Source organism: Phoxinus phoxinus, assembly GCF_949152265.1.
Source record: "Phoxinus phoxinus genome assembly, chromosome: 4".
NCBI lineage: Eukaryota > Metazoa > Chordata > Actinopteri > Cypriniformes > Leuciscidae > Phoxinus > Phoxinus phoxinus.
The window spans coordinates 27,469,163-27,493,143 of record NC_136879.1 but is presented as its reverse complement, the minus strand read 5'-3'; the positions used below and the strand labels follow the sequence as shown (position 1 = coordinate 27,493,143).

Sequence of the window (23,981 nt, the reverse complement as noted above, 5' to 3'; positions counted from 1 at the left end):
TATCTCTGGTCACTTTATTCAACTTCAATGACCTCCATTCAATCTCTACTTTTTCCCATATTGCTGTCTTTATCTTATGTCAATGTGCAATACTACCACTTGGTCACTTTACTTATCATGACTTTAAACTTAAACTCTAAATTGCACTAAATGTGAAATATAAATGCCATCACTGCTCACTTACTCAACCGCGATCACTTATTCCATTTATATCTAGACTTTTTCTTCCAATGTGCAATATTACGACTTTTGGTAGTCACATGCGGTACACACTTTAGTCTTATTTATTGTCTAATGTTTGTTTTTCTAACACCAGTGAAGATCAGTGTTTTTAATTTTGTTGTATACAGAGATATACAATGACACTAAAAGCCTTCATTGCAATGTGTGTAGCATCTTTGTTTGGATAGTGATTAAAATCCAGTGGTTGCCTTTAGTATGGCCTGTAATAACAAATAATCAACACATAAATTTGCTTAAAGAAATAAAAATCAGCAACCGGTATCGGGATTGGTCCATTTGCTTGCCGTCAAACGGAATCGACTATGAACAACATTATGATCGGTGCATCCCTGTTTAATAGCAGTTGTAAACAGGGTTTCTGTGGTCTGTGGGCACCTGCTCAGGTTCGTATGCCGAACAGCAGCAAAGGCTAATGATGAGCATTTTTTCCCAACAAGTGCTTCACGCCTAAACAGCCGGAGCCCGAAATATCAACGAGGAATAAATGTCCTATGCAAGCCAAGCTAAAGGCCCTCAGAGAAACAGCAGATCAAAGAAATCCTGCTGGCTGAGATCCAAAGATGTGGATGCGGGAATGAGGGGAAGAGCATGCAGAAGAGGGATGGAAAGCTGCGGCTGATGTCAGGAGGAGATGGGGGGCTTTCGCAAAGTTAATTAACGGACATTAATTGCTCTCATTAAACACTGACTGGTTTTAACAGGTTTCCGAGTGTCTGGACATTTGCGGTGCTAAGCCCTGCTACGATGAGAAAGAGGTAGCTCTTTAGCTGAGAGCACTACGGCCGTCTGATACAAATTACACACTCAAAGCACTTTTCACACATTTAAGTGGACATGGAGACAGCGAGAGAGGGGTCAAAACCCTCATATCATGATATTACTGCAGTTTATGGAACACTATATTGATGATAATACCATGGTATTGATTAACATATGTCGGAATACCATTTTAATACAACATGTAGAAAAATATTCAAAGAAGAAAACCTGGAAAGGTTAGAAAAAAAGGAGATATATTTTTAGTCAGTTCAATGAAAATGTTTTTTAAATGTAGTCAGTATTTCATCATGTTATATTCACTCATATTAACGTACATTTGCGTAAAAAAATTGGGATCAGTCAGACTTTAAAAAAAATATATAATACTTTTATTCTCCATGGACACTTTAAATTGAACGAGCAATAGTAAAGACATATTATAAAGTCACAAAACTTTCTTTTAAAATAGTAATATTTCATAATATTGCTATTTTACTGTATTCTTGATTAAATAATTGCAGCCTTGGTGCGCATGAGACTTCTTTCAAAAACTAGGGGTGTGCACAGATAGTTGAATATGTAAATATTTGATCTATAATAATTATTAGAAAAATAAAAATACTATTTTAGTTTTGCTACATTACTGGCCGTAAATGCAGTGAATCTATGATGAATCCTAAGCATGCTAACTAAAACTGACAGTTATAACTAAATGCATTGAGTGGCACTGTGGAGCATGTAAACAAGATTGTATTTGATGACAGAATGTTGTCGTCGGCCCATTTCCCGATTACTTTGATCAAAATGATCTCACTAATTGATCTTAAAAAAATTAATTACTTTTGATCAAATGAATCAACATGTCATGACTTGTATACAAAACTAGGGCTGTAAAATCGATTAATGGCGATTAATCGCATCTAACGTAAAAGTAACTTAATATACAGTATACACACACAGAGAAAGATATATAATACATAGAGATGTTATATATATATATATATTATATATATATTTATATACACACATATTTGTGTTAACCAGGAGAGTCATCAGGCAGCCAGACTTTCACACGACCCAATCAAAACATCCAAAGCCATGAGCTTCAACTCACTGACTCTATGCTCACCTCCAAATCAAACCAGCGGCCCTGAGTGAGATGGAAACATTTTAGTCCCATAATGTTTTCGTAATACAGATGAATCCTCTGGGAAAGACACACTTTGAGTGTGGTTCCCGGGGCTAAACATATCTCTCAATGGAAATGCTCACCCATCTCTCCACAGCTGAGAATGTCCCTCATTATTATTGAGCAGACATCTGGAATATAGGACTCTGCTTATTCTGAGGAAAGTGGGAACATACTTTAAAGAAACAGGTGGAACATTCATCCCAGGAGATGGTTGGAGAGAAATGAAATGTTTTGTACAAAATGAGGCAAGGCTCTTAAAGAAATCGCTGAGCCAAGAATGAAATTTGTGTCATTATTTACTCACCCTCATATTGTTCTAAACCTGTATAACATTCTTTCTCTAGCAAAAAAAAGTGAATGCTCTGTTCCATGCAATGACAATGAATGTGGTTTCAGGCTTCAATAAAGATGCAAAAGCACAATAAAAGTATCATAGAATTTGCCATTATGACTTGTACGCAATGTTCTGTCTATGTTCATTCAATGTTCTATGAAGCTTTGTGTGAGAAATGGACTGAAAGTGAATCTACATCATTCACTTAAAACCTTTACATTAATCTTTGCTTGAGAGAACTAGCAATGTCCAATTCATGAACAAATCATTCTAAATGTTCAAAGAATCAAGTGATATGGTTCACAAGACCCCTCTGATCTCATGAATCAGATTATTACAGTTAGGGCTGTAATAAACATTCTCATTTATATTTTGATGAACCAATATCAATTCTTAAATCCCAAGAATCGATCTTTCTGTCTAGGCTGTTTTCAGTTGATGAATGAACAACATTGTAGTGCACCTCCCATCCAATAAATCACAATAAGCAATGTGCATCTGATATGAAAAAGCCTTGGCTTCCAAATTTTTTTATGAAATTCAAACAATTGTGTTTTGCCGCTCTTTAATGTAACAGATCGCTGTTACGCCTCAGTTCAAGTGGCACATGAACTGATCATCTCTTCCACTATTAGTTACAGCATGAAATAAAGGTGAATAATCATCAGAAGGAATGTTGAAAGATACAGTACAAATTGCCAAAATCCATATCATGTCTCAATACAACATACCATATCTTTCAAACTGCGGAACGACGTCAATTAAAAAGCTTGAGAACAGTATTTCACGTAATGCTACATTTACCTGAGAAAAGCTATTGAACATTTGGTTTCAAAGAAGAAAAAAAAGTTAATAATGATATTTATCATTATTAATATATATATATATTTTTATGTACTCTTCCTTCAACACTTGTGAACACCACATACCCCGTGACTATATTATTAACATAAATATTTCCCTGGTGGAAAACCCCCCAGCTAAAACCAGTCTAAGCTTGTTGACTGGTCTTAGCTTGTTTAACATGGATGTAGGTGGTTTAAGCATGTCAAGCTGGTCTCCCAGCCTGGCCTAGCTAGTGTTCAGCTGGTGGGTCAGCTAGTCTCCCAGCCTGACCAGCTAAGACCAGCCTGACCATATTAAACAACCTCTAAAACCGGCTTGCTAATAAACAAGCTATGACCAGGCTGGAAGACCAGCAAACACCAGCCAACTGCTTAGGCTGCAGGTTTTTTTTTTTTTTTGCAGGGCTTTTTGTTGTCACAGCACATTGTTTGTCATTAAATAGAGCTGCTAGCGTTCATTAGCATTAACATTATACCCGATCGAAGTGGGAGGTGTGGTCAGACTCGTTCTTAACCTACACTGGACCACGATTTGTATGGCTTTTTGAGCTGCATGGTCTGCATGCTGCATGGTCTGTGCAGACTGTAACAAGATGTAATTGAGAAGAATAATGGTTGTCCACTTCATGTCATTAACTAGCGAGACTGTAATAGCTAGCTTGTGTCTGCAATTGTGTCTAATTTTCTGCTGAGCCCCAGATACGGGCTATGGAGGGGAATAATGATAGGTTTTTTAATGAGCGCAGAGGTCTTTTGCAGATTCAAACACTGCCTTTTTTAACCAAGGACATCTACCCAGGCCGGTCCACAGTCCTGAGGTGCGTGTGAGTGTATGTGGTACACCCACCTCTCAATGATGTCAGCGATCACACAGGCAAACATCTGGAGACCCTCGGGCAACTGCAAGGCCACTGCAGGTCAAAAACAGAGAGTCCAGTCAGTGCAATATAATAAAATATAGGGCTGCACAATTTGCTAAAAAAAAAATATAGAAACAAATGTGTGTGTGTGTGTGTCTTAGCCTCTTGAAATAAAAAAAGTCCATGTCTTTAATATAAAATATAAGCCTCTTATGCATCCACTGTGTTTCCCCTGTACACTGGGGAAAAACATATGGATTATCATATACATTTCTTTAGGCAGAAGTATATTTTTTTCCTATTTTTTACCCAAAATAGGATGGAGTGAGCATTACTGAGCGCTAAACACACGCCCGTTCCATTCATACTGGAAGCCAGAGGGCGCCCTCATGCAGAAACTCCACATATGCCTCACAGAAGTAATATAATTTAAAGGGTAACTCAACCCCTGGTCAGAGCCTGACTCCACCCACTGGCAATATTTGAAAAAATGCAGGAAAAGTGGGCAGAGCCCGTCTCTCTGTAGGCAAGGGCGTGGTGAGCTGGTGCCTGCTTAAGTCACAAAGTACCACAACATCCAATAGGAAAATTAAATTGCATTAGCCACCATTCAACCTGCAGAGGGCAGCACTCGTTTTTACACGATATATTTTAGAATTAAAACACTTTATACCCAATTCTCAACAAATTTACTTGAATCAATGAACAGTATTAATAAAGCCCCAGTCTTACAGATCATTAACTAAAAAAAAAAAGTTGTTTTAGGGTTTAGTTACCCTTTAAGACATTCTAGGAAACCCATAATGTGGACAAAGGCATCAAGCTATAGCTGTAGCCGAATAAAAAGAAGATAGAAATGCTTTGATTAAACATGAAGGCAATAAACACACGACGGCCGCAATATATGATGTATTTGAGTTCTTCAAAGCCATCTCGGGTATTTTCATAATACTAAAGTATATTTATATGCAATGCTAATCAACATATCCTTTATCATTGTATACTAAAATAATATTATATACTGTCCGCCTCATTCTATGATAAGAAGCCTCATCAGCTCACAAAAAGGAAGTTATCGAACTGATACAAGAACAAACATTTACCAATAGCCACCAATACAACAAGCATCCCTATTATAATCTGCATTCTGCAAATTCTCTAAAAAAGTGTCTGTGAAGTGTGAACTTGAATTAAGTTTGACAGATGTCACTCAATTGACAAGCGAGTATGAGACCTTAAAACAAATAAAATATTTGTTGAGATAAAAACGCAATACCTTACCTTCTGTTCAGCAGTTAATAATGATGTTATGTGTACGGAGCTATACCACAAGAAACATCTGAGCAGAGCACTGCAGCAACTAATTATTTAAGGAAACCAAAGTAAAATACTTTAGACAGGGTTGCCAACTCTCACGCATTTGGTGCGAGACATGCAGTTGGCCTCTGTCTCACACTTTCACAATGCCAAAACACAAAAGTAATGCCTCATTATAAGCAACCAGTTTCAATCATGAAATGTAGCCAACAAATTGTACAGAGAAATTAATTGGTTCAAAGAAACAGAGCACTGGTTATTTCTATCTGGCACATTGCTAAGGTTGAACACAAACCTAAAAATGTCCATTGTCTCTGTGGAAAAACATTGTTCTGCTTATTGCTGCACTGGTATATAATGAAATTCTGGAACATTTGTATTATTACTGTGTTGTTTTCTTCACTGATTTTTTTGTTGTTGTAATTATTATTTTAATTATTTCATTCAAGTAGTACTATCTATTAGGGCTGTAAAGATTAATCGCGATTAATCGAAATCCAAAATAAAAGTTTGTGTTTACATAATATATGTGTGTGTATAGTGTATAATTATTTTGTATATATAAATACACACACATGCATGTATATATTTGAGAAATATTTGCATTTATATACTGCATATATATTTTTATATGATTTATATTATATATAAATAGAACTATTTTATATATAAATAACACATTTTTATTAAATACATACATGCATGTGTGTGTATTTATATATGCAAAATAATTATACACAATACACACACATTTATGTAGTAAACACAAACTTTTATTTTGGATTTCGATTAATCGCGATTAATCGTTACAGCCCTACTATCTATAATAATGAATAATGTAATATATTTATTTATATAATAAATAATACAATACAATATAATATAATATAATATAATATAATATAATATAATATAAAATAATTAGGTGCATGTTCTGAGATAAGTGGTGGTCAGGTAAATGTATACACACATTCAAGATACACTGCATATAAATCACTCTAAGCAGCTGGCAAAGTTGGCATGAAGCATACAGTAAATGCAAAGTTGGCACCGTTTCAGACAAGCTAACCATTTTAAAAGCTGCAATAACTTGCTTGTCACACTAAATTTACACCACACCTAAAAACAGTGACAAAGATACACTTTATATTTATCGAGAGAACTCAACACAGTGAAAAAAAAAAGCTGTCACTTAGGGTGGAAATGTAAAATGTAAATGTAAATGTAAAAGCTGAGTGGTATACCATTGTTGGACCCACTACAATGTCTTAAACGGACAGTTCACCCAAAAATGAAAATTAGCCCATGATTTACTCACCCTCAAGCCACCCTAGGTGTATATGACATTCTTCTTTCAGACAAATACAATCAGAGTTATAAATGGCTGTCAGTCAGAAGACAGTATTTATAGGTCATAAAGTTTTAAATATTGGTATTTTCCTTACTCAAACCCATGGCTTCTCTTCAGAAGGCCTTTACTAACCCCCCGGAGCCGTGTGGAACACTTTTATGATGGACATGCACTTTTATGGACTTCAAAACAGAAACGGCCATTCACTGCCATTATAAAGCTCGGAAGAGCCAGGACATTTTTTAAAGGTGACATATTATGCCCCTTTTCACAAGATGTAATACAAATGTATGGTGTCCCCAGATTGTGTCTGTGAAATTTCAGGTCAAAATACCTCCAATAATGTATTATAGCTCATCAAATTTGCCCCTTTTTGGGTGTGAGCAAAAAATGCTCCGTTTTGTATGTGTCCCTTTAAATGCAAATAAGCTGCTGCTTCCCTTGATTCATCGGTTTCGGATTTCCGTAGAAAATAAAATGAATCAACTGCTCTCTTGTCTCATCAGAGGCTGAGACTATGCTCTGTGCTTGTCTGTGCAGTCAATGAAGGAACTGTTTGCATGCTTTACTCAAACTTTTGCCATTGCGCTAGAACTGGTCACACGGTTGTAGCTTGAGAAAACCAAATGGCGGCGCCGCAGGTGGAAACGTGCAGATTAAGGGGCGGTATTATTAAAATAACATCCCCTTCCTACGTCAGAAGGGGAGCGAAATCTGATTGGCTTATTTTTCGACCTGCTTGCAGAGAAAGGCTTACCAAGTTACCGAGTTGTCACTTTTTACGTTTTCTGGGTTGGTAGATGCACCGGGGACCCGTTTATAGCACATAAACACGAAAAAAAGTCAGATTTTCATGATATGTCCCCTTTAACATAACTCCGATTGTATTCGTCTGAAAGAAGAATGTCATATACACCTAGGATGGCTTCAGGGTGAGTAAATCATGAGCTAATTTTCATTTTTAGACAATGTCATACAAAGCATATTTGCACTGTTAAATTCAATTAAATGATAATAATTCAATAAGTGACTACATAACACTAAACCATGCAAAGCTGTTAACTTCAACATATTAATAGTGATGGAAATCTAAACATATTACTTTACAAAATTAAAACGCATGACGACATAATACTCTATAGGCCCAATTTTGGAGATATCTATCTTATCTGGCATAAAATAACTTTTCTAAGAAGGTGACGCATTAACTTTACCTAGATCGTAGGTAAGACCGTAAAGTGAGATTAGCCTATTCTAGCACCAGTCTCAGGAGATCATATTCTTGTGCTGTGCTTTTTTCCTGAAATCATTGTATCATCGACTCTTACAATTATGTGGTTGATGAACTTCATGACATTAGACGGGTATTTTTTTTCTTCCTCATTGGACGCCAGCATCATGCATAGATATGCTGCCCTGTTGTCCTGGAAACAGACTCATGCCCTAAAATTGGATCTGTTACATGTACTATACAGACTAACAAATGAACAGTGAAATAAAGGAAGAGTGAAATTCAATTATCACCATTGTTCATGTCTATCGGTTCATATTGATGTCATACAAGTGTGACCTATCCAGCTAGGAGCCTTTCCTGTCAGTGAATAAATGAGAATGAAACATACCACAATTTCTACTCCATCTCACCTCATCTAATTCTTTAACTTCTGATTCTGCTACACTAAATATAAGATAATTTAAATAAAGTCAATATTGATTTATTGATGAATATTTCTGGCCTCTTAGTACTGAAATACATAGTGGCCTACTGTCAGCAGTGCAGTCTGTTGTATGAATTATTAAAATATGCTGCATCACTGCAGTAAAATCAATTGCAACCATAATCATTGCATCAAAACATGGCATTCCATCCAGCGCAAGAGAGTTTCTGGCTAGTTTGACACATCTGATCTAGTAGTAATCGAAATTATTCAACCCCCATTGCAAATCAGGTTTATTGGCAACATTTACAGACTTTCAGTGGTTTGCAATGAACAAATCAAACTAAAGTAATTGTAATCCCTCAACACAACAAATGTTTAAAGTGGTTTCCCCAAATTCAAGTAACAATAGACACGCATTTTCTGTAAAGCTGCTTTGAAACAATATGTATTGTGAAAAACACTATACAAATAACAGTGAATTGAATTGACTTAAATTGAATGGCAAGCATCTTTAGTACTTAGTAAAACATTATTTTCCTGTCATGATCTTCTGCAAACGAGATGTATAAGCAGCTTCTGGAAGCAATTCTGAGGAATCTTAGCCCGTTCCTCATGAGCAATGGCCTCCAGTTTAGTAGTATTCTTGGGTTTGCGTGCTGCAACCGCCTTCTTCAAATTCCACCAGATTCCTATGGGCTTCAAGTCAGGTGACTGATGACCACTGTAGAATATTCCAGGACTTCTTCTGTAAACCAAGCCTTGGTGAAATTTGACGTATGGCTTTGGATCATTGTCCTGTTGGAAGGTCCAATGATGCCTCAAGCAGCTCGACTTTGTTTGATGGCTTATGACCATCCATCTTCCTCTTGATCCCATTCAATGTGGTTCAGGTCTGGAGAGTGGGCTGGCCATGACAGGGTCTTGATCTGGTGGTTCACCATCCACACCTTGATTGACCTGACAATCAAGTGAAGCACCCCCAGATCATCACCGATTCGATCCCCCACCAAATTTTACAGTGGGTGCGAGACACTGTGGCTTGTAGGCCTCTCCAGGTCTCCGTCTAAACATTAGACGACCATGTGTTGGACAAAGCTGAAAATTGACGATCACATGCTTCAGCAAGGCTGGAATCGGGCAGATTTGTCTTTGTGAAGGACGCATGAATCAAGCCACGTACAAGGTTGTCCATGAAGAAAACTAGCTTCCTTCTGCTCTGACAATGTTCCCCAACTCTGAGGATTGGTTTTTCCAGTTAAACAATGCTCCATGCCACACAGCCAGGTCAATCAAGGTGTGCATGGAGGACCACCAGATCAAGAACATGTCATGACCAGCCCAATCTCCAGACCTGAACCCCATTGAAAACCTCTGGAATGTGATCAAGAGGAAGATGGATGGTCACTCACAACCCATCAAACAAATCTGAGCTGCTTGAATTTTTGCACAAGGAGTTGCATAAAGTCACCCAACATCAATGTAAAAGACTGGTGGAGAGCATGCCAAGACGCATGAAAGCTGTGATTAAAAATCAGGGTTATTCCACCAAATATTGATTTCTGAACTCTTCCTGAATGAAATATGAACTTATTTTCTTTCCATTGTTCGAGGTCTGACAACAGCATATTTTTCTATATATAATATTTATATATATTTTATATATATAAATAAATAAATATAAAAAACAAAGCTAGTGCTGTGCAAATTGCGCAAATGACTGTGAAAGCCATGGAAGCATCAGTAAAATGGTTTTAACTGAAGTCGTTTTTGTGGGATAATGAACAAATCAATTATCATACAGTGTTTTGCACTGTATGTCTTCATTTCATACTTCAAACGGTGCTAATAAATTTATAGCCAACATGGAGTTAGCTATTAGCTATTATTAGTGGTGCTTGTGAAGCAAAGCATCACTATCTCTCATACTACTACAAAATCTTTTTTTTTTTTGGTTAAAACTTCAGCGCTTTACTTGTCCTGCACCATTTGTCGTAGACCCATGAATGAGGAGACAAATAGTTTGGCTTACTGAGGAGAGGTGGGCTCTGACTTTTAAAAGCGATCAGGCGTACAGTGTTCGCTCAGCAGGTGGAAAACTGGGTGAAAAATGTCTCATAGACTTAACATTGGCACAAACCAATGCTACACCTGCTATTGAAGACACATGCATCAGTGTGAGCTCAGGAGCATGTGTCCTACTTAGAATCTACACCCTCTTTTAAGAAACGGTGAAATCACATGAATATGGCTCAGCTGGGAAGAAACAAGCAATAGTAAATGATAGTGGAGAAAAGTTAAAAAAAAAGAATATAAGCAATTTGTTTTGAGTGCAGACAAGCTAAAGAGCAGCCAGGAAGAGTGATGGATGAAAGGAAGAAGGGGGAATACAGCTGGGCTGAGCAAATCTCTGATGAAAGGTTAAAAGACTAGCCCCCTTCAGTCCGGACAGACACAGACAGGTCATTACCTGAGAAAGGGCGAGTTTATTAACTGTAAAAGGTTATTCAGCTCAGTACAGCCTTGCCTGACAAATCTCTCCATTCATCCATCCTCGGCCGGCCGTTGACGAGCTCCATCTTGCTAAGAAGGCCGGGCGCTGGCCCAGGGCTAAGTGAGCACACATTTGTACACTGCATATCCAGAAATGTCATAGAAGCTCAAGGAAATGCCAAAATGCCAGAACCCGTGGACTGCACAAACACACACAGAGAAAATGTGCTTAGTGTGTTAAGCTACACCTGTTACCACGCCACAAGGGCTGACAAACAAAATGTTAGCCCTCATCAAACTCTCTGAATGACTGAAAGAGCACATCTGCTACAATAAAAACTAATCAGATATAGGATGAGGTACGTTATAATTAGGCAAATTATTGTAAATTATGATTGGTTAACATTCCAGACATTCTAAAACAGACCATACAGTAAAAGCTATCATGCAAAACCAAAAAGTTGGGGGCGGGGCTACCTGGCCAGCCAATAACAGATAACAGGGAGTTCTGGGAAACCCATTCAAAAACAGCCATTATTGGCACAGAACACACACTTGAGCTTAAAAAATCAGTATATTTGCAATACAGTGCAGCCCCTTGCCTAAATATAATATTACTAGGCAGTTCTTGAGAAAGGTTTAGCTCTGAATGAACATCACATCTTCATTCCTTCCTGTACCTCCAATCGGTGTGTTGGCAAAAATACAAACAGACAGCCCTGCAGATAGAGTTTGCATTATGATTACATTTATTTCAAGATACCGTAGACTAATTATTCAAACACAAGAATGAATTAATCTGTGAGGTAAGTCATCTCTACAATTCATCATCGCCAAACTTAGGCCAGAAAAACTCACAAATAATCAGTCAGGCAACCACTGCATCCTCATTATGTGAAATGAACATACAAACGGATGTTTGCGCAGCTCTGATGAAGCCTACTGAGCCAGATAAGAACAACAGAGACACAGGAGTGACAAAAAAGACACAGAAGTGATGCTAGACCTGGGCAGAAGGGTCTGTAGCTCAGAATCTTCAGAAGGCTGCATTTATTAGATCAAAAATATAGTATTTTTAAATTTAAAAAGTAATTTATTCATGTGATGACAGCAGATTTTTCAGCAGAATTAATCCAGTCTTTAGTGTCACATGATCCTTCAGAAATCATTCAAATATACTGATTTGGTACTCAAGAAAATAATTATTAGGGGGGCAAGCACTGAAAGTGCGGAGGCACCTCTTGAAATCGTTGGCGTTCTTATTATTCTTCCGTGTGGAAGTCTATGGCAGCCCATAAAGCCGCTTGCGGGAAAGCACACTGGTAGAGGACAGTCTGAACAGTCGCCATAGAAAATTTGGAGTCTCTATCTCAATCTCTCTAGCGCCACCAACTGTCCAAAGTCATTGAAAAATAATTGTTACCTAGCAATTACCTTTTGTTGAGCAGCTCTTGTGCCACCCCATCTCACTGCTGCTGCTTTCCATCAGTCTGCCCATAAAAGGAAGTTCATGTAAAAGTTCAAGTAAAGTTAATTAAAAGTTAATTAAATCGCAGAATAAAATGCACCTTGCTTTCTAATATTTATTCTCTGAAATAAAATTGCAATTTTACCTGGTCTTTTAAAAAAAAGTGCATATTTGAACTCGAAACCTTTAGCAAAATAATGAGCTGCGCGACATCACACATTTTTCTTTATTTATAGTATAGCTTAATTTAATTGCATCTTTTCTCTGGAACTCTGATCCTTTGTTTCAGTAGACCATTAACTTAAATATATTTTCTAGTGTTAATAGACAATTTATGATATTTGCAAAGATTTGCATTATGATACGACACTAATGGATGTCGTCTATGTATAGCGATGCCCCCTGAATGAATCATGATGATTCATTCTCAATTTATGCAAAACCAGTTTAGTTTTCAATGTTAGTGCTATGCAAGACAAAACATTAAAAACATTCAGAAGAACCTTTCATTTCAGACAGGAAATGTATCTCTGAAAAGTGCTGCTACTCTGAACTCTGGGGATATGACTACATCATGTGCAACAAAACAATGTTATATATACACTGTACATGTATAGAAGTGTGGAAAAGGTGTGTGGAAAGCATATCATGCTCACTGGTTCCATGTAGTACACTAGTGTCATGAGAACATTACAACAAAACACATTACAGTACATTTAGAAGACGTCTGTAATAGAAGTATTCTTATCAATACATAAAGTCCTCCTTTTCATAGCAGGAAATGAAAGTAGATGAAGTTTGTGCTGATGCCACACAGCACAAGAATATTTGATACAAATCTAATTTGACAAAGAATACACAGTGACCAGGCAGGCACAGTTAATAAATACAAACACAATTTAGCCTACAATAAATACATCAACTTGACTACACACAAGTGAAAGAGAGAGACAATGTCCTGCAGCTCTCAACAATAAACAATAAAACGTAGAGCAAATCATTACTTTATAATTTGGTCAATACATCAAACTAAACCAAATGCAGACACTTACGATCAATGGAATGTTTGGCTGGCTAACATAGATAGATGTAGTTTGGTTAAATTTAAAATTCTGTTTAAATATAGTAGTGGTGCAACAGATCACAAAACACGGTTTGGATCATACCGTTTTTGAGTCACGAATTGGATAATTTTTCAGATCAGCAAAATGATCAAAATAAAAATGGGCAAATGTACCTTGGCTTTACGTTTATTACCTAAAGCACATTTTCAGTACTTCAATACCAGAGGAAAAACTACTAGCATAACAAATAAAGTTCAAACATTGTTAGACAAATGAAAAGTCAGTAATAAATAAAATAAGAACAAATACACAAATTACAATTGAATGATTAATATAGAACAAAGTTACAAATAAAGTAAGGACTTACAGTATTATTCAGGTAGAGATGCGTAATAATTCAAATGTAAAACAACTTTATGGTGTTCAATATATAAATTAAATACAAATGAATCATTAATAAAGCTGTGTTTTGTTGTTTGATTAATTAATTAATGACATAGACAGCAACAGGTATTTATTGGCTGCTGTCACTTTAAGACTAAATGCACAGATCCAATATACCGTTACACATCCGCTTTCTTTCTCAACTGTTATCGTTCACTTAAAAGACATTAACCGCCTGAGTTTACGAGAATGCTTGCCGGGACAGGTTTATTTGACATAATTTTGTGCATCTGTTCAAGCGAAAGGAGACCCTAAAAGAGGAATCAATTCGGTGTTTGCGCATCTTCTTAAACGAGGGTCTCTGTATGCTCGCTTCAGGTGCGTGCGGCCGTGTGCTCAGATAACAGCGCGCGAGTACCGAACTGAGTTCTCTTTCGCCTCTTCTTGTGCTTGAATGTGTAAATTGGCAAGGCAAAACATGTTAAAATTATAAACTTTATAGATGGTTAAAATGTGCAATTAATCTGCTAATCACATGCGTGATGAACCGTGGGCCCTGGTCCTAACCATCAACTACGATCCATTACACCCCTAGAATGCTGTGGAAACTATATACAAATTAAAGATAATAGAGACTATAAAAAATTATGAGTGAAATAATTTGTCATTTTAGGGAATTGTTTACATATTTAAATATTTCTCAGAACACTATTTGAGAAAAATAATTGTGAAAACCGCAAAAGATAGAGGAAACAGTAAAAATAAAGAGACAATATGGTCAAAAATGATCTTTGCCCATTGAGTCCAGAAATAGAGGGGGCTTTTAAAAAAAGAAAACCTTCACAACAAAGAGCCCAGCAGACTGTAGCATTCTCTCCAATCCCCATGAAAGTACTCCGCACAAGCCAGCTGCTAACACATTCAGCACATCAAACACTTGTCTGTTGTCATTCACATCAATAGAGGCTTGAAATTGGGCATTTCTGCGGCTACGGTACATTTATTAGGACTTTTTGTGATTAAAGATTGGTCATCGATGTAGGTCTGAACTCTACAGACAAGTTCTTTATGGTGAACATGCATCCGAATATAATGAAATCAACTAAAGCCTTGTTCTGCTTCATTTTCCCTCGTCTTACTGTGTAAAGTGCCGTCCTGAAGGCTCTTTGACACCTGTACTAGAATGACGGAGGACATGCTACAACAGGGCCTTGGGACGAATTTCTGTCAGACAGTGATGCATAACCAAAGGGAGGGGATAGGAGGTCGGTCGGGTGAAAGTGACAAAAATCCCAATTTAGAAGACCAAAACACATGGAAGGTCACATAGCAATGACATTTCTTGAAACAAAACTGTTTGTTAGTACAACTGCACTACTGGCCTATTTTGACTCAGCTGTTCTGACATGTTAGGGACAGTGTGATTGGTATAACACATTTGGCTCACAGTGCTCGGGCATCACAACGGTTATGACAGATTAAGAACGCAGGCTAAACAAGCAAAGCCAAGTAAGAGCCAAAGGGTTGCTGGATCAAGACTCACAAGTCTAAGACGTGGCACCCACGACAAGGCCTTCAAGCTGAGTCAATTCATCATCAACACGGAGATAAACAGCTCTTGATTGGATGCATCAAACTAAATGAGGATTAAATTTGCATAACGATAAATGATACGGTACAAATAATAGGATTAGCGTGCTGCTAGCCGTGATTTCACCATCTTTTTTATGCGATGATGAAAATCTCTGAGGTTAGCTTAAGGAGATAAAGCACGTACATTGGAATAAGATTGTAATTACTTCTGATAAAAGGAATATTCTACAGTAAAATGCTATAGTGAGACAGCTTAGGCCGACCCTGGAAAAAAAAATGACCACTTATAATTGCTAAGTTATAGTGAAAAATCTCACTAAGAAACTGTAAGACATCTCATTAGAGCGGTTTCAAACAAGCCATAAGTGTTGCTTTCCGAGGGGAATAATTTTACACCAATCTGCCAAGATCTTAAAAAAAAAAAAAAAAACACTTATGGAAGTCACTACCAAGGATATATCATATTTTGATGCAAAACAGCCCCGAGACCTTCAGTTTTCGACCGCATGAGACTAAACACTGGCCGATGTAGACACAGATTCAAATACAACAACAAAACAAAAATAAATGTTCATATTGTCACATACTCTTCCAAAAAAGAATAAATTATTGAGACTTTAAGACTTACTGAGATTCTTAAACTATGGTAGAAATCTAGGTAACACAATAAGTCTAAATTATACAAACTTTTTTTAATTGCATTTAATTACAACACTTTTTAACATAATTTATCAATGTTTATTTATTTACCATGTTTATAAATACTATTATTCATTGCTATTTCATGTTTATTCATAATACATGAACTATTTATACAGCTTAAAATGTAAAGAAAAAAATGTACAGTATTATAATATGTAGAATTTAACATTAGCCAAGATAAATTCAGAAAAATATAAAGTTAATTACTTAAAGCCATTGGGTATCATGAATTTAAAAAGTTTAACCTTATTGCAAAGCAATACATAAATCTGAAGAAAAATCAAATACGAAGATAATATTTCAAGCTGCTGTGCTCTGAAGAATAAAAGTCATTCTGACTGTTGAAAATGCGCCCTTGGTATTCAGCACAATCGGTTGATGGTTAATAAGCTAATGACCATATTTTGCTTCACATTTTGCTGAAGCAAAGTTCTGACAAAATTAGGTAATTATGCCTCGAAATGTCATGAATTTTCCCCATTTTCCCAGCTGGCTTAAACCAACCCTCTGCATTAATTTGACCGCAAAAAGACCACATCTTAATTTATGCCTGTGGAAACCTCCAAGGCAATTATGCTTTTCAGTTTGCTTGACTCTGTCCATATAACTAAAAAACACAATAGTGAAGAACATTAATCTATATAATGCAGCATGTATGCTCCCATAAAAGCAATACGCTTGAGGCATACCTTATGTAATGCTACTGCATTATCCTGCACACAGAGATGAACTTTGGGGCAGTTTAATTCTCTATAGACAGACAAACTGAATAACTAATGTTCTGGAACTGAAACTGTAAGCCTAATAACACAACACATGACAACATGCGCAAACTACAATATATTGCCTCTTTTGTTGAAGTAGACAGCAAAACAAAAGTTTATCTGCACACTTAGAGGAAACATTATATTTTAAGTAAATAGTTCAATATAACATTAAATACATAACCTTTACCTAATAGCTCAATGTAACCTTAAACGCATAACCTTTAACCTTTTTGAACAAAACGATTTTAAATGTACTCACCCCTCTTGGCTTTGGCTTGTCGTACCCTCCATATTGTTTTGTGGATCTCAAAATTGTAGTTAGCTGGCAAAGCGGTAATGGCCTCGTTGAGCTCTGGATCTTTGAGGATCTCATCAGGAATCTGATTTGCCACTCTCCTCGGTCCTCGCACTACATTAAAAAGACAATATGAGAGTTAATTCGCCTAATTTGCTTTAGAGAAACTGAGACTGAATTTGTTGTAAGCATCACTGAACTCAAGTGTGCCTTAAGACACTGTTGTGTAATTTACAATATGTGCAATTGCAAAGTACCACTAAAAATCTCATTTCACTTTTATGAGAAATTGATTGGGCTCTAGCCTATAATAAGACAAGGAAAGCCCATGCAATCATTTCTCAGATCCAAAATTAATCTTCACAAATCAATCAGCAGCACACTGTCAGGACAGCAGCTGAACTGAGGTCAGCCATTAGCAGAATGAGTCTGTCAGTGACATTCATTTATTTTTGAAGTCTACATCAGACAGACCATCTGTAATGTAAGCTCTGGCTAGCTTAAATGGACATATTCCTACAGTATAAAATCATGTTTAGTTGTTTTACAGCAGACTTCGCATTTTTGCCACTGATAAACAGAAACAAATAATTAGAATGTATAATGATGGACTAAAATGAAAACTAGCAGTCAATAGGTTTTAGAAGTCATACAAAAAGTAAACCTGCGTGTAGGCTTGCTGCAGTATTTGGTGTTGCACAGTGTTGTTTTGCAGATTTTACTTTGTTATAGAAGTTAACAGTGTGATTGATTACTGAAATGTTATTTTCATGTATTCTCTAATGTCTGCATTTAATGTCAGGAATGCAGTAACAGTGCTTGCTTTAGTTTAGCCCGGCTTCCAGAAATGAAATATAGACTTGTTTTGTGTTTGAGAAAGGTCTTCAACATGTGTCTATACATACATACATCTGCTTTTCTAGGGTACCCTGACGACTAGAAGTCACGGGGCTCATTGAAGTCTATAGTTTAAGGCAACGTTTCTCAGTTAAAGCCTTACTTTCCAGTTAGACTAAAGTGTAGCTCTCCTTGAGAGAAAGAACGTATTATCTTGATGTTTTGAGACGACTCTCCTGTTTATAGTTAGAGCCTGGCCAAATCCAATCTTGGAAAAGCTGGGTGTCGGTGTGTGTGTTTGGTTAAAGGGATAAAGGAACAAGTGGCATTATTGGAGATTGGCCGAGTTGTTGTTCTTGGGCCTCATTTATAAAACTGTGCGTAGGATTCTTACTAAAAGTGTGAGTGCGCCCGAAAGCCAAAAATGGCGTACGCAAAAAAATATTCAGACTTCAGAATTCACTTTATAAATCCCAGTCAGCGGTAGATTGATCATTGTGCGCACATGCGTCTCCTCCCCGAAATATTCTCATCTGCATATTTACATTTACATTTATTCATTTAGCATATCATTTGCATATGATTATTCATCCACGTGATAACATGTTTAATGGTACAAGACATTAGGAAAATATGAAATACGGATGAGCCATCACATTACATTAATAAAAAACATTTAGTAGCATATGCTTGCCTTGTATTTGAATAAATAAAGAAAATAGTGTAAAATACATTTCAGAGAAAGTTTCTCTCAATCATTTCCACTAGCCAAATAGTAGCCTATTTTTAATTGATTTATATTTTTAATGGAAACAGATAAACCTTGTTGTTGTGCATTATTTATTTGCACAAAACTATTTTCTCAGACAATCTGCTATGATCATCATGATAAGCAATTATCTCTAGTTAAAACAATTAAAACACAGCATGCCAGAGGAAAAGTGTTCAAAAGTATTGCATCCACAATAATATTTCTATTTATTGAATATCATTTTTTTGTTTTTACTTCTCAGTAATGATTTCATGTACCGGTAGTTTAAGTGTTTAACTCCATTCATGAGAATGGCATATTTAATCTAAATGTTTATGTCAGAAGTAAAACATAGTTTAAATCAATCTTTTATTTATTTAAACTGTTATTGTGAACATGCACTGTATTTATGATTAGGACTCATAATGAAGATTTACGGTTTTACTTCATATGCCGTTTTAGGATATATGCCTCAGTTTCACTAAACGGCCCAACGCGCCTGCTGGCGCGGATATTTAAGGTATAGATATTTGCTTCAAGTGATAGGCTTGGTGAGTGAAATTATATTTGTATCATCTTTCTGTATACGTCTAATTTTCTTTAGATTTTCTGTTTAAAAGTGACCAAAAAGACATTTAACTCCAGCTCACCATCGGTGTCGCCAAAACTGCTTCATCTCTAAATGTTCGTACGCATGGGTCAGAGTTTGCGTGCAGGTGCACACATTTTCCCGTCAAGTTTGTTTTTATAAATCACAACTTATGCGTCGGAAGTGGCGTACGCCTCTCTCAGGGCCTGTTTTGAGCGTACGCAATGGTTATAAATGAGGCCCCTGGACATGCTGGTGCCCAACAACCCAAATCTGCGACCTGGAAGGTCACAACATGCCTAACTTCAGGGTCCGAGTGTCAGCTGCATAAACAATGGAGATATGATTCAGTCTATCTGTATTATGTGGAAGATTACTATGTTTATCTATTTCTTAGCCAATGAGAATCATTCAACCTGAAGCAAGGACGTATCTTAGACCTTGGTGAAGGGTATAACTGCTGTGATCTGTGTAACTGTAAGAGGGGCAGCCTACGAACTCCATTGAGTCTTGCAGCTGACTTCTGCTGATGAAACTGCAAACTATCTTCAGTAAAACTTGTCTTTAATTTATCATAATTCTGACTCTTGTCTTAATTAATAATTTCTGGTTCTGGGTCTTTGACTGTAAATCCCCTTACACCATGCAAGGAAGTGATGGTTAGAGACCAATGGTGGATCAGTTTATGGGAGACTGGCAAAGAGATTAATATTTCAATTAGATTAATATATCAATATTTGAAAATATTTATTAAATCTCTCGACAGATTGCCAGAATTGACCTTCAGAGTAAACATCATGTTCATCATAAATCAAACACTATGCAGAAACACAATGTTGGTCATGCTGTGTGGATATTTCTCCACAGCAGGCCCTCAAAGTCTCTGAGGGTAAAGGGTAAAATACAAAAAGCTCGAGTCGCCATTTGCTAGTCATTTTTTATTATTATTTTACTCGCCAGAATTTTTACATGGAATGTAAGAAAAATGCAAATGAAAAAAAAATCGACATTACGCAATATAAAAAATTATAAATATAAAATATACATTTCAAACTCTATTAAAGATAAGTAAAAAGTTTGTACTAAAATTCACAAGACGACGCGAAAAATCTCAAATCAGTAATCGCGTCCTGTCAGACGTAACTTTGTGGGCTTTCTGTCAGGCGCGCATGAGTTAGCCTATATTTCGCGTCTTCTTGAGCTTGAATGTTTAAAGGGGTCATGACATGTTTTTTTTTATTTTATTATTATGTTCCCTTAGGTGCAATTATAGTATTACTATAGTTTTTTTTACAAAAAACTTTTAAAATGTAGTGATTTATGACCTTTTCCCACTCTGTTTCTCATCCTCTGATTCTAACAGTCTGTTTTGGGGGTGTTTCCCCTTTAAGAGTTCAGTGTTAACGCCCACTGTTATGATTGGCTAACGTCAGTGCCTAATGCCTATGCATCAATTATTAACGCCCCCAGCCAGAACATTTGCGGATTCGGCGTATTTAAAAAGTAGTTTAAAGTTTTAAATACATTACTTACAGTTTGCGTCGTCGTTGTTGAGCCCAGAATAGTCGGCACGGACTTATCTTTGAGCAACAGTTTTCTGGCAAAGCCAGCATCATTTTGGGATTTGTTCTCAAAACAGTCATCCTTCAAATGTATAGAACAAATGCTTAAACTAACACTGCCGTGACTGAGACGTCCGCAAAAAATAAAGTGCATCCATTTTTCCCTGACGACTGGATCTTTCGCAGCGTATTCAAAGATGTTGTTTGTCCACAGCCAGGAACAGCACATCTGCGGCATCGTAATTTCCCTGTACACAGACCCACTCACTGTCCGTCGACTGAACACTTGTGAGGCGCGCAGCGCGCGGGCGCGACAATGATACGAAATGAGCGTAGTTGCCTTGCGCTTTAAGCGTAGTTGTCTTGTCCTGGAGGCGGTCATATGCAAACGCTGGTATGTCACTTCGTACCATGAAGTCACTTCTTACCATGGATCCAGAACGAGCTGTATTTAGAGCTTGATTAAATAAATGATTCGTTTATAATGGGGAGGACGTCTTAAGCTATGAAACTTGCAGGACGTTTTAATGGTACAAAGACCTCTTATATACCAAAAGATCAAGGCAAATTTGGTTTCTCATGTCATGACCCCTTTAAATTGGCATGGCTAAAAAACACATGCAAATGATAAGCTTTCATGACGATACAGCACTGGCCCAGATTAGGACAGTGACAGTTCTGTCAACTTTTGGCCATCGGGCAGCCCTGTCTAGCCCTGCATTTAGATCTAGAGAGTCAATTACGTGTAAAGCCTCTCTCTTTCTCTCACGTTGAGTGTTGTTGAAACCACATGTACATATGTAAAACAACTGAATAAGGGTGTAAGCTTATTTTTTTGCCTCTAACTAAATTAGACTAATATCATACAATTTAATTTACTAGCCATTGGCTACTAAAAAAGTTGTATTGCCTAGCGTATTATGCAATGCGTATTATATGTAGTATTATAAGTATTATGCGTAGTATGCCACATATTATGTAAGTGATTTACTTGCATTCTAGAGGGCATGTCATACTGAGTTAAAAAGTCAGAATCCAGACCTAAATCCCCATGTACTTCAAAAAGGACTCAAAGCAACCTGACAAAGCAGTTTTATAAAGGCTCATCTACCAAATACTGCCCTCAAGGGGGTGCATGCTTAAGCAAAATGCTTAAGTGTAAAAAATGATGACAAATGTATTTATATATTTACATAAAAGAATATTGCTGTGCTATTTAGAGCCAGAGGTTCAAACAAAAAAGTTTCAATGATTTCTATAGGAACAATACAACAACATATGCATTAGCTATTAAACAAATTATAAAACATTCCAATATTTCTTATTATAATAATATCAGCCAAATATTTTCAGCCAAAAACACAGCAATGTTTGGGCAATAAACCTGACAAAGTGTTTAGACAGGTTTTTTTCCAGTGAATATTTATTTATATAGGCCTATCACCACCAGTGATTTTGAAAACACTGAGGATGGGAAGAGGGGTTGCAGTAAGAGGACATACATGTGATCTATCTAAGAGCATCATGACTGATGGTAATACGTGAAAACATGATCATTTCTCACAAAGCACACTGCGGCGATAATGGTCAGGAGTGAAGCTGAAGAAACACTGAAGTTCTCTTTAATTTACAGACAAAAATAGTAACTTACTGATGTCCAAAGAAAACGCCTTCCAAAACGTATTTAATGTCCTACGCCTTATTTCATGTAAACAGAACAACAATCATAAAAATTAAATAAATTCATGAAACAGTAAAATGGATACGGACGCATGAAAGAAATTGTTGTTTTTGACCAACATAAACTACAATTTATATAATTAGTTGTTTGAGGTGATACCAAAATAAAAACTACCGCTAAAAGAACACATTTCTGTAATTTGACTAAAAGACATAGCCTTTGTGACAACTAGCCCCGGTAACACATTCTATACTATAGATCACATAAGAAGAACATTATATGATAGAATATGCCACATAATGACAGTAATATATCCCATAAGACACTTTATATATTTCGCATAACAATAGACAGAATAAGCGACTACAAGCGTACGTTACTTTAAAAGACAGGTCTGAATTTTTACAGCTGACAGACATCGCAACCGCAACACGAAGAACTATTAATAAAATAAACTAATAATACTCACCATTCGGTTTTTTCGCAGTGAGCACTTCAATCTCACTAGTGGGAGCCGCCATCTTTCCCCAAACAAGTGCACGTGTAGAGTGAAACAGGCATTACTCATCGAACACAGAGCTGATGTGAAAAAGAAATCAAGTGTCGATAACATAGATAGCCTACGATGCATTAAAGGGACAAGGAAAACGTTTTTAGAATGGACCCCTTTCCTCACATAAAAATGCGACTATATATTCACATTTATAAAAATCAAAAGAAAGTATGCTTTTATATTGTCATTGTACAAAGAATTAAAGAAATGATTGAAGAAGTAAGTGAAAAAAAAATTCTGGAAAAGTATGACATTGAGTCATCATGGTAGATATAAAAACTTGAAGAGACACGTTTTCTATTCAATTACTTTGTAAGACTGAATGTTTATAGCATTAGGAAAGCAAAATTAATATGTTATATATATATATATATATATATATATATATATATATATATATATATATATATATATATATATATATATATATATATATATATATATATTGGCTATTTAATTTTATTCATATAAGTACAGTAGTCGGTTGGGAATCCCTGCATTATCCTCCAGAAAAATGTCAGCATTTAACAAAATCAAGCTTTCTAAGCACAAACTGTGTTGGTGTTTAGGTGTTGACATTCTCACAGCCTGCAGTGTCCTCATTAATCAAATTTATAAAGAGTCTTTCATGACTTCTCATCTCCATCTGTGCTCTCTCGCCTGGTGTGTCTGCCTGTGAATGG

The 23,981-nt window shown here is 36.5% G+C and overlaps 1 protein-coding gene across 1 annotated transcript in view; it reads right to left on the bottom strand.

The window, feature by feature from the left end:
* The window catches only part of dph1 (diphthamide biosynthesis 1), an 83,717-nt gene extending 60,364 nt beyond the window's left edge, over window positions 1-23,353 (bottom strand). Inside the window, exons 1-3 of the mRNA XM_079611329.1 lie at window positions 23,215-23,353; window positions 17,290-17,439; window positions 4,221-4,284 (exon numbers count right to left, since the gene is read on the bottom strand). Coding sequence (XP_079467455.1) covers window positions 4,221-4,284; window positions 17,290-17,439; window positions 23,215-23,266 — 266 coding nt within the window. The 5' untranslated portion in view covers window positions 23,267-23,353. The remainder of the gene's footprint in view (window positions 1-4,220; window positions 4,285-17,289; window positions 17,440-23,214) is intronic.
* Window positions 23,354-23,981: the final 628 nt, after the last annotated feature.